Source organism: Apodemus sylvaticus, chromosome 1 (genome assembly GCF_947179515.1).
Source record: "Apodemus sylvaticus chromosome 1, mApoSyl1.1, whole genome shotgun sequence".
Taxonomy (NCBI): domain Eukaryota; kingdom Metazoa; phylum Chordata; class Mammalia; order Rodentia; family Muridae; genus Apodemus; species Apodemus sylvaticus.
Window position 1 is genome coordinate 117,223,972 of NC_067472.1, and position 12,625 is coordinate 117,236,596.

The 12,625-nt window shown below is 38.9% G+C and overlaps 1 protein-coding gene across 1 annotated transcript in view; it reads left to right on the forward strand.

Annotated features, from left to right (window-relative positions):
* Positions 1 to 12,314, forward strand: part of Tmem135 (transmembrane protein 135) — a 212,116-nt gene extending 199,802 nt beyond the window's left edge. The window contains exons 10-15 of the mRNA XM_052159103.1: positions 988 to 1,155; positions 3,751 to 3,814; positions 4,681 to 4,757; positions 7,809 to 7,907; positions 8,634 to 8,701; positions 10,515 to 12,314. Of these exons, the coding sequence (XP_052015063.1) occupies positions 988 to 1,155; positions 3,751 to 3,814; positions 4,681 to 4,757; positions 7,809 to 7,907; positions 8,634 to 8,701; positions 10,515 to 10,647 (609 nt within the window). The 3' untranslated portion in view covers positions 10,648 to 12,314. The remainder of the gene's footprint in view (positions 1 to 987; positions 1,156 to 3,750; positions 3,815 to 4,680; positions 4,758 to 7,808; positions 7,908 to 8,633; positions 8,702 to 10,514) is intronic.
* The last annotated feature ends 311 nt before the right edge of the window (positions 12,315 to 12,625 follow it).

Here is a 12,625-nt window from a genome sequence, read left to right on the forward strand (position 1 = left end):
TCCAAACTGTGTGCCATGTTTTCATGGTAGCAGCTTCTCTTTTGGACACACTTGAATGTCAGTAGCTTTTCTTTACTCTCCAATCTAATACAAGTTTCTCCAGTGGCCAATCACTTCCTTCGCAGCACATGGTAATCTTTAATGGTTCTAGTAGTTTACTCACTTGGTTTCTCTTTCTGTATAAGATTGTGAAGCCGTCCTTCTGTGCGCACAGCCTTGCAATCCCAGGATATGATAGATAGCCAGCACATACTGCTTGAGTACGTGAAGCTGTAGCAAGTGGTTTTCAAAGATGGCTTGATTTTATCTTTTGAAGACTGGGTGAAAAAAATTAAGTCTGTTTGCTCTTCCTGAGTCATTAGCATAATATCACGGAGATAAAAGGACGGTTGCAGTATTGAAAAAATACTGGGCAGTTCCAGTGAGGCAAACTCATGGGAATTCACAAATGTCTGACCTATTTCATGTTCATGATTTCACCAGGTTTTAGGAGAATCAATCCATACTTTCTTTTAGCAATTCAGTTTTTTATTTTTTGAGAAAAGAAAATTGTAATTGGAAAATACAAGCCTGATATTTTGGAACTTAGCATCAAGCCAAGGTCCCAGCTCTTTCCCCATTGCCACGAGGCTGACACAAGGAGGGTGGGAAGGCAGTGTTGAGAGTCTTCAAGATCAATTTGCTTCGATGCAAAGTAGCCAGAGTTCTCATCTCCTAGGAACTCCTTTAACTTGGTTACTTTATAATATCTACATATACATATACATATACATATACATATACATATACATACCAGAGCTCCAAACAGTGAAATTATCTTCCAATTTAAAAAATAGTCCATACTTGTACTAATGATCAGACATTTTTCTATTAAAATTTCCTAAGGAAGGTGACTTTGCCCAGTGCTTTTTTGGAATTTCCATGCTTGTAGTTCTAGAACCCTGTGATTACTGTCAAAAGGAGGTAAAGAGATGAACTTGTTTCTAGGGCTTCGTCCGAATGTTCAGCGTGGGCTACTTGATCCAGTGCTGTCTCCGGATCCCCTCTGCATTTAGGCATCTGTTTACAGAACCATCCAGGCTCCTCTCCCTCTTCTACAACAAAGAAAACTTCCAGCTGGGTGCTTTTCTTGGATCTTTTGTTAGTATATACAAGGTAAGCTTATCCAAAAAAGAAGAAAGTAAGAAGGAAATAAGGTGAGGGGGGGTGGGGGGGGTGGGGGGGCGGGGGGGTGAGCGGGGAGTAGCTCTGCAGTGAAGAGCACGTGCTGGCTGCTCTTACAGAAGGCCCGCTTGGGCTCACAGTATCTACATGGTAGGGCACAGCCAGCTGTGACTTCATTTTCAGGACGTTGGTGTTCTTTTCTGGCCTTCATGGCCCCCAGGCACATATATATGTGACATACACATACATGCATCCATACAGTAGGAAGTCATATATATATATAAAGTAATGAATAAATGCTTAAACAGAGAAATGAATGCTATGGCCATTGTTAGAATAAGATGCATTCTGATTCAGCTGTTGTTTTATTGGTGGTGCTTTCTAGAATATTCCTACCTATCTTGGCATCACCAAGTATATACAATATATTGTGAATTCAGGTGAGAGAAGTCTGTTTGGAATTTTACTTAATATGCTTGACTTTATATCCATGTTGCATTTATTTATATATATTTTTCAAGGACTTATTTTCTTTAGTTTTCAGTACATTGACATTCTAAGAAAATGTATATTTCCTAAGTACAATCTAATAATAGTCCACTTTTTAAAAATACATTGCAGTATGGTTCCTCATCTTAGAACACTTTTGAGCTTTCAAGCAGATGGCAGGATTTGGCCAATGCTATAATGGTCTTCTCTTGTGACCCATGAACAGCGGGTTGTTACCCTTTTGTCCACTCAGTTTCTGTCTTGCTCGCTAAAGAAGTGAATCATCACCTCTTATTCTGCCTTTTCTTGTAGTACATGCTATAAATGTCTCAATATGTCAGCAAGCCCCTCAACACATGGAACACTGCAATGTTGACTAATAGCCTACTGTTTTAATGGAGACGTTATATGTTACTCATTACACTGAAATGTTTTGCTATCAAAATTTTAGTTTATGTATTTAAATTCAGATTCTAAGTGATAAATTGTTCATTTATGACTATGTTTTTAATTTTTGAATTTCCCTTATTTTCATCTTTAAAATTGGGTTTCTTTCAGACTACATACAATTGGTTCCCTCCCACATTGAGATAGGATCTTATGTAGCCCAAATTGGCCTTGAGTCCCCCTAGTCACCCTACATCAGTCTTCCAAGTATTGGGATTGTGCTTGTGACCCACCATGACTTAACTGTGGTATCTAGACTCTTTACGTTTCAGAGATGTGCAGAATAGTCTATCTAAGGTCTCTATAATTCTTGTTAGTTATTCTCTATTACATTTTCTTCCTTGTTACTCCCTCTATATTTTGGTTCATTGATTTTTATTAGTTTCATATTATTGTTCCTGCTGATTTATCTTTAATATTTAATTTTGTAACTTAGTGTTCTCCTTCACATTCAGAATATTTGTTTTTTTATTTATCAGCTCAACATTAAATAGTGTTATCACTTTATATATAATGTGAAAATATTACACTGTGCACTGAATTCCTTTTTAGCCTTTGTGCTATATATTTATCTTTAAAAGCTTAAAACTCTACAGCACATTGTTTATATTTTGCTGTATAGTCATCTTGTTCTCTAGAAAACCAGAGAGTGGGGATTTTAATCTTTGGACCATGTGATTTCTGTCACAGCCACTCAGCTCTGTTTTGTGGTGAGAAGGCTGCTGTAGGCAAGGTGTCTATGTGAGTTTGGCTGTGTTCCAGTAAAACTTACCCTGTCATAGGTACAAATTCATAGAATTTTTAGAATAAAAATGTTATTTTTTCGTTTATTTTTATCCATGTAAAATAATAATAACAATAATATTATTAACATTATTATAATTATTAAAATAACTTTAAAAACTGGCATGATAACACATGCTTCTAGTTACAGCTACTCTGGAGACAGAGGCAGAAAGACTGATTTAATTTAGAAGTTCTTGAAAACGCTGGCAACACAGCCAGGCCTGCTGTCAAACAGAACCTAAACACAGAAACAAACCAAAGGGAGGGTTACCTCCCAAGCCATAGGAAGCCACCCGGCAGCCATTTTTAGCTAAAAAGTCATAATTTTTATGACTCTTGCTTTGGCTGACCAAAGATAAGGGATGTATGCCTTCTAAATTTACCCCTTTCTTCGTTTTCCAGCACTCTTCATTTCTTTTCATAGAGCTGAGCTTTTGCCTAGCATCACCTTCTTTTGACTGAGGAATGATGACCTTCCTCGTAGTCTGTGTCTGCTGCAGGTGAATTGTCTCTTTCATTACCACTGCTGAGAACCAGCATCTGTGTGTCCAGTATTCTGACTTGACAGATGAGTAATTTCTCCAGTTCCTTTGCTTTGTTAAGATGGAAATGACTCTTACCTCCAGGTCCTGCCATTAGAGGTACACTCATGATCAGGCTTTTGAAAAGCAGTGTGACAGTGTGACATGTGATCTTCCTAAGTGTCTTCAGGCTACAAGTGGACTTCCCTTCACGGGCCCACTTGTCTCACACAGGATCCGGTTGCTGAGAGAATCACTCAGTATGGTTTTTGTTCTCATGCTTTTTTTTTTTTCTCCTCAGAAATCAAGTTACCAAGCTCATTGTGTTTCCCCCTTAATACAGGGCACAAGTTGTTTCCTCCGCTGGATCAGGAACCTGGATGATGAGCTGCATGCTATTGTGGCTGGTAAGATAGTGATCAAGTGTCCATTGTAGCATTGGTGGGGGGTGAGGTGCAGGCCTGCAAAGCCATCCAGTTTTATTTCTTCCTGCATTGTAATCATGTTCCTGCCTACGCGCCCACCAGTGTGGGAGGTTACACAGGCCAAGGCACTCTTGCTGTCTGGATTCTGAGTTGGCAGTGTGATAATTCAGATTGTCGCAATTGCCAGAAATCTTAGAGGATGTGTCATAAAAGTACCCAAGGACTTGTTAGACAGTTATATAAAAGTTACTAACATAAATTCCAGTTAGAATTCTTTTAAAAAAATCTATTTTTACCACTGTTAAAAGGCACTCAATAATTTTATAAAAGTAAAAATGAAAGTTTGTTTTCTAAGGTGAAATGTATGTACGACTTAAGTTTAGTCTCTAGGATTCCAGCCCCGCCCCCTAGCTTTCCACTTGTATAGCAAATGCGATGCAATGCACAGTAGTATAGTGACCACACTGAAAATAATTTGAGCTGTTATGAAAATAGATAAGAGAGTATTCCCTTTGAAGAAAGAACTGATGCCAATGGCTTTTACATTTCTATGTAAAAGTAGTGCTGGGGAAGACCTCTCAGCTCTTTAAGTCAGGGTTTCTTGTTAAAAGTAACTCAGCACTATTTGTTCTCCACCCTGAAGATCATTGCTTCTACTTTTCAGACATGGAGTAACAATGTCTTACTCCACTCTAGTGTCACTGGGCTCGGAACTGTTCTTGTGGATTTTTACCAATGAAAGGCAATGGAAAAGGAAAAATTTTCCTACTTAAGAGAATTAACATTTCTGATGACTTAACCACTAAGAGATAATTTGCAATCTGATCAGTGTTTCCTTGTCATTTCAGGGTTTTTGGCAGGTGTGTCAATGATGTTTTATAAAAGCACAACGATTTCCATGTACCTGGCTTCCAAGCTGGTAGAGGTAAGCACAGATCCTATGCCTGAGAGGTTCCCAAGCACCCAGCATTGCAGGTGGTGTGTAACTGCTTTAGTTGCAAGAATGACTGCTACTAAAGCAAGCTCTGGTTCCAGCCAAGTCCTGACAGCTCCCCACTTATTTTCCTTTACACAAAAAAACACAGTGTAAGCAGTCCTCAGAGTCTGCCATGCACATTTTCTACCTGTACAAACTCAGAAGAAATGCTTCTTAAAAGAAAATCAATAGTACTGCCAAAGTATGGCCAACAGTACAGCCAAAGTATGGCCACAATTTAAAAGGCCAATGAGTGATTCGTTTCCATCTTCCCTGAATATCTGCCATCCATTTGGGCCTTGAAAGGCTGTCTTAATTTGTGTAGTTACCCCTTTTCCTCCTCCTCCATTAGGTGTTCTCTCCCTCCTCTCTGCTTCCTTTCTTTGGTGTCTATCTCCTGTCCTTCCTGTGACCATTAACTAGATTCAAACGTTTACATTTAACCTTTATTTTCCCAGAAGTGAGTAGGGTAGGGGAGTGCCATGAGTGTGAATATCCTATTGTCTCGTGTTCGGAAGTGTCTGCTTGTCTTTTTGTTAGCTTTGAGCTCCTTTTGCGCCTCTGGTTCACACTCTGAGCAGGTGTCAGTTACCATCCCTCAGTCTCAATAGTCAGTCCATTGGCTTACAGAGTGCTGCAGAGGCGCAAGCATGGATTCCAACACCGGGAGGTAGAGGCAGGAGGTTGGGAGCTCAAGGCCAAATGCATCCATTGACATCGGAGGACACTAGTATTGAGATGCCAGCCAATGGAATGCTGCTCTGTTCTTGTCTCATCAGTTTATAGATGTTTCTAGCAAGACAAACTGGCCTGGAGAGAGTGCTGACGATGCTTTCATGACAATTGAAAGCATTAATCATCTGACGTGGTTTGTGAAATGAATTTAAATGGTGTACAGTAACCATTTTTCCACGGCTGAAGTTAATTTTTGTTAAAATGCTATACTATGCTATCCTTCCGTGTAGTGAATTGGTAGGAAGACCCGCTGCATGGTCAGCTTTCCACTGCTATGGCAGATGTGTGAGGTGGATAGCATTGGAGGAGAGACAGGTTGTTCTGACTCATGGTTGGTGGGCTTCAGTATGTTCTAACCAGCTATTCCTTCACTGTATGTCATGTGGGGAGCAGATGCAGCGCAGCTCCTTACTTTACAGCTGGGAATGAACTGAAAGAGAAGGGAGGGGAAGCTTCCTGGTGGACATGCCTCCTGTAACCAGAGGTCTGTAACCCCTCGGTGTGGGCTGGCTGTATAAAGCTTCTTCCCAGTAACAGCACTCTGGGGACAATCTGTTAATATTTGGGTCTTTGAGGGATATTTTAGACCCAAATTTTGGCATGTATAATTTTTTTCTTGGAACTTATAAATAAAATGTGTTCTGTGTTCCTGTTACTACAGTAGGTGCTAGGAAGCAAAAGATGTATACAATGGGGCTCCTGCCCTTCGCTAACTTAGAATGTGGTTTAGTACATATGTTTAGTGTGATGTTTAGGAGCACACAAGTACTGAAAGATAAGATAGCTTTCATTTAACATCAGGATGATGCTATTCACATTATACCGTCTTCAGCATGAATATATCTGCCTTATGATAATTGCCTTTCATGTTATTTTGGAAATAATGATTAATAAAGTGATTGCACATCCTGTTTTCTAAATCAGGTGTACCTATGTATGTACTCTACCGGTTTTCTATATCCCAATCGCTGATGCATACTTCTTCCTATATATTTCTTTCTCAGTATGTATTTTTGATTGGTAAATATATAATGTATTTTCCTGTCATTTCTTATGTTTCTTTTTCTCTTTGAGTATGGTAGCAGTTGTGTGTCTTATTTATTTTTTTAATGTCAAAATAAAAAATTAATTTTGGGGAATTAAATTTTAACAAGATAAATTTATGTAGCAAATGTGATAGATGCAGAAGACCACCAGAGGATGGCGGGGCTGTGGGCTCCCTCTGCTATCCTTGGCAGTCTGCCCGCTCCCTCTCGAAGCCTCCATCCCGTAGGAACTCCAGACTCTGAGCTTCCTTTGCACATGCTTTCCAGGTTTCCCTTAGCCTTCGTATATCAGAAAACCTGTTGCCATGAATTTCCCATTCTGAATGGATAGCTAATATCTGTTCTGTGTCTTCTGCATGCTTGCCATGTGTGTGTACATGTGTGCGTGTGCATATGCCTGTGTGTCTGTTGTGTCGTGTCCCCTCTGCCATAGCTGTTGGTCTTGTGTATGTTGAAGTTGCTGGGTAGATGCCATCCTGTGACAAGCTAGTGTACTAGCTGAGAGCACAGCACCAGGGAGCCTTGAGAGCAATTTGAGACACTAATGCTTCGCTCTTTGATTCTTAGTGAAGATTTGGTTCAATCCCGTCTTTTCTTGTTTAATTTACTAGTTAATTTTATTGTATCAAAAATGTATTGGTCTATGACAATTTTGAGTTTAAAAATGTGATACTTTGAAAAACATTACAAATAAATCTTTATTAAAGTTCTCCTTGGTCATATTCCCTTTGTCCCCTGGGAGAGCTGAATAATACAAAACTTATATTTATATAAATATCACATATGCCTCTCTCACCTCTGATCAGAGTGCAGCGTGGGTGTCTACTAGGCTTATAGTGTATTCACTTCTAAATTCCTTGTTCCTAACACTGTGTTCATCATAGTCCACATCGGGAATAGGCAAGTTTAATACAAGGAAAGAAGCATTTACAAAAGCATCCGAGAATAAATGACATCAGTGCAACAGAAATGAAGTACTGTTCAGTTTCACACACAAAAGCATCACTGCTCAGAGCTGGAGTTTGGCGTGAAGGACTGAAGGAAGGAAAGGTTAACTTAGAGCACTGTCATGGAAGATGTGAGCAGCTGAGCTGCAGAGGAAATGAAAGGGTTCTGAAAGGCAGAAAAGGGCCTTGTGGAGCTCATTACTGAGCGGTGTTCTAACACTGCCCAAGCTTTAAATACAATCCAAACTCTTGCCTTATGCTTGATTTTTCAGACGATGTATTTCAAGGGCATCGAGGCTGGAAAGGTTCCCTACTTTCCTCAAGCAGATACTATCATCTATTCCATCTCCACAGCAATTTGTTTCCATGCAGTAAGTACAGCTCTTGAGAAGACAGCAGAAGTTTCTATTTCTGCTTTACATTAAGCCAGTGGTGGGAAATCGAAGTCCAGCAACACCTTTGTTTGTCATGTTTCCTTCTTAATGGTTTGTTTTCTCAGCCGAAGACCTTGCATGTTTCAAAGCACTGAACATGTTAATGGGCCAGGCCTTGCTTAAAGAGCAAACCAGTATTTATGTCTAAATAGAATACAAGGATGAGTGAATCCATAGCCCTGTATTGCCTTCCTGGAGAAAAACTACAATAAGACTATGCACAGGTGCCCTCTGAGACACTCCAGCATTCCTCAGGAAGGAGAAGGATCTCTCATGTGTTTTGTATTATTTTTTTCTGTCTCTGTATTAAAGGCCATTGCTGAGTTTGGGCATAGGGGAAGCTTTTACTTGCTTTTCCCCACAGAGAAAAACCCACAGGTGTCAGCTTGAAGCTCAGTAAAGTCAAATCACAGCTCTCAAATGGGCACTCATCTTCCTGAGAGAAGGCCATTCACTGATTATCAGCTCACAAGCAACATGTCTACTTGAAAGCGTATCAACAAAGATAGGTTCTTGAGAGTGACATAAACATAAAAGCGTTGTTTTCATCACTAAAGTTTTAAAAATGTAGCAAACCACAAAGATAGAGATAAGAACTACTATATTGCTTAAGACTGCAGTGTTTATATTTACTAAAATAAATATCCATTTGAACAATCTTAGGCTGTTATGGAAGTTCAGAACTTGCGACCATCTTACTGGAAGTTCCTTTTAAGGCTCACCAAGGGCAGGTAAGTGACCAAGTTGATTTCAATGTTTATAACAAATAAATAACTTCTATAAGGATATTGTAAATGTCATTGTCCCCGGAGGGAATATTCTTTCAGTGGTGAATTAGTTATTTATTTGTAAATCAATATGTTCAATGTAATAAGAAACAAATCAGACCTGAGTGAAAACTTTGAGTTAAAACTACATATTTGACCCATTTTCCTTATAATAGTTTAGATGTTTTAAATATTCTGGATTAATATGCTTACCTGCTAACTGCTAGTTTGTCAATAATTAATCAGCATTTAATCTTATCTGTGAATCTTTACACTCTTTTTATTTAAACTATCAAGTTCAAGTTGGAAATATAGGTCAGTGGCAGATTTGCCTAGGTTGTGCAAGGGCCAGCTCTCCTTCTGCTGACTGCAGGTGGTGATGGGCAAGGGAACCCCTTTAATCTTAATTGAGTTCTTTTGGAGAGTTTGACCTAATAAAAATAGGCTGACTGAGTTGGACTTTAATTCTGCTTACTTTTACTAAGGGAAATATATTTACTCTCACAATCTTAAGTTTATTTTGTTCTTTAATGAAATAATGATCCATATGCCGTAGTCTGTACTGTGTTGCTGTGAGGGATTGCCTGACACTGGGTAATACACATATTAAAAAGGTTTATTTGACTCATGATTCTTGTAGCTGGAAGCTACAAACAGCCCATCAACAGGCTTCCATGTTGGATTTTAGTTTCTCAATTCTGGCCAGTGATTTGGAATCAATTTCAATCTACTATATTCTCCAGAAATGAAGTGATTGTGAATAAGAAGGGAGACCTGCAATCCTTCCCACAACAATTCCATAAGAGTCCCCAATCTCCATCCAAAGTTTGGCTATGGGGCCACCCTCTCAGAGGAGAAGGGGATGGGGAATGGGAAATGGTCTGGGGGGGGGAACCTAGGGGCCGCATTTATATTATAAATAAATACATAGATATATAAATACACAAATACATACATATAAACATAAGTAAATAAATGAAACACTTTTTAAAAAGTGAGACCTTTTAGGTGTATCCTGTGTACCAGCTACAGCTGTTTTTAACATGCTTTATCTCTAGCGTTGGATGATGGTTAATATAAGGTATATTGTTTAATCACTACATCTTTATTATTGTGTTTGTCTCCATGTGTGTGTGTGTAGCAGAGGTTATAAGAACAGCTTGTGGGAGTCAGTCAGGTCTCTTTTGCCATCATGTGGATTCTAGGGATGGAAATCATGTCATATTTAGGAACAGGGGCCTTTGCCTACTGAGTCATATTGTCCTTCCATGAGGGTCATGTTTACTCTGTTTTATTAGTTCTCTTCTGCTGTATGCTCTTTAATCATTATCTATTTGCATATTTAGATTGCTTATTCTCATTTCAAGACATTAAGGTCTCAGATATAAGAGCAGTTACAGTTAACACCCTTGCCTTGTTGGTGCTAAATGGTTCCCTGTTTCCTCAGTATTCTGTGATTTAATTCATTAGAAAAATCCTGTTTTGTCAAGTTTTACATTTGAAACCATCTAATAATGTATAGAGCTCTAGAAGTGTCTGAAATACTAATTGAGGGCTGTGGTTTTTCCCTGGGGATTATCTTTTAAAAGATAATCCTGGACAGTGACACTTGGTCATTGGGTTGCCCATGTGACATTGGAAACTGCCACTGAATTCCAGCACTTTTGCCTTGCCAAGCCACCCTGACTTTACATTTCCTGAAAGCCAAGTTGGAGGAATAGGCTAGTTTCTTTCATGACTGTCTTTACCAGTTTCTGTACTGTGCTTTCTTCCACAGGTTTGCACTTATGAACCGGAAAGCCCTGGATGTGTTTGGTACTGGTGCATCTAGAGAGTTTCAGAACTTCATCCCCAGACTAGACCCACGATACACAGTTGTCACACCAGAGCTGCCCATAGACTTTTCCTGAAGATGACTGTAACTTATTGACTGTGTCTCACCATTTTCTCCTGAAGAGTTAATTATGTTCAACACAGAAGGGGCCCAAGCTGAACCTCAGTGTTACGTCAACGAGAGATGCTTTTTCTTTCTTTTCATACCAATCAGAAATACAGAAGCTTTTTAGAAAGGCGTTGCTTAATAATTAAGCTTCCTCTGTAGCCAGAATCTCATTCTGGATCATGTAGTGTTGACATTATGATATATTGTTGATTAAATTATGTCCACAAAGAATATTGAATAATCTATGTAGAAATATAATAAGAAGAGTATACTTAAAAATTACTTTAAAAGATATCTTTAGTTCATTCCAATACAATTCTTGGTCAAAACTAAGAATACTGCTTCACTTTAGGATTTACAAAGGATCACGGGTACATGGATTCAGTCCGTGATTTTTTTGCTTTTGAATGGGTTTCTGTAGCTATGGGGTGTTGGAGATGGGGAGAAACCTCCGTGGGCATTGCTGCTTTGCTATGGAGCAATGTGGAGACAGTGGTCATTCTTATTTCAGGGATACAAGCATGGGTTTCATACCATTTGGGCCAGTGTCAAGGTGGTGCCCATGCTCTCTTGTTCAGCCCACAGTCCTGTCTCTCTTCTCCACCAGATGGGCTGTTTGGCAGCCTAGTGACCTTATATGATAGTAGCAGGTTAGGAACAAATGGTAACCGACATGTGCTGCTATAAAGAATATGTCTCAGTGTTCGCAGGAGTGTTACACTTGAATACCGTCAAGCAGACAACTTAAAAGCCAATCTTTATACCTCCTATAGGCAGATTGTGTTTATTTTCACCACAATGGCCGTGCTCTTTGTAGCTCGGTTTGAATGCCATTGGTGTTGTAGAAAGAGTTAAGATCCTATGGAACAAAAGAGCTTTGGGCCAGTTTGACAGGTGGTACCCTCTCTAATGCCTCACCTAAATGGGATGCTTTATGACTGAAAATGTGAAAATGCAGTGATTGTTGGAGTTCGTCTCTCACTAATTGGATTCCCGTTCCCCTGCTTCCTGTTCATTAACCAGTTCACTCTGGAGTTAAGGGACAGCAGATAGTTGGTGCTGATTATAGAAGCAGTCCTGGACAGCTGTCTGAAATATGATCACTTGGGTTATCTGGGGAAAGTTGTACTTTTCTAAGTTAATATAGAAGTCTAAAGTGGTTGTGATGTCTACAGTTAATGTAATATATAGGAATTATCTTTAAATATATAATTTTGTTGCTAAAAATGTTTCAGGCCATTGTAAGTTATGCAGTAGAACTTGTGTTATGACAGGAATTGTAACCCAGACATTAAAAATACTTAATCTTCCTTATTCAATTGCATCAGCACTTGTATTTCTATGTAATCCTATCCGCGGTTGTTATGGTAAATTGAATCCCTACAAAGAGACAGACTCTAGTGCCATCATGTAACAGAACCATTTGCGTTTGCTCAGAATTTTACATTATGGTTAGCTTTCTACAGTGAACTTACCTGCTTGGTAATACTGTTGAAGGCTCATTTTGGTTTTGGACTTCAACACTGATTAATTAATGCAGTTTTAGGTTTTTATTCACTGGAATTGAACTGATGATTAGTACTGTGTTTACTTTTAAAATGAAGTATTAAAGCACTGAGAACACCTGGCTACTCGGACCTCATTTTCTCCTGTCAGATTTTATGTCTGTTGCGTTTTTCTTGTCAGGTTAAAAATCTATTTTAAGCCATAAGTCATTCTTTTTACTGACATTAAAAGACTGTGATAATGATTAATCCTATTGGAATATGCTAAAAAATGTTTACTAAAATCTTGTTGGTCAAAAAGGTGCATTTCTGTGAGAGATATATTTTTAACAAATTATACTCATGTTTTATTTCAAGTAAAATGTAATTAAAAACTACCATGAAGCAGAAAATAGTAGTGAATGCCCAGGTCTGAAGAATAGCTCACTGACTTGCTGTGAT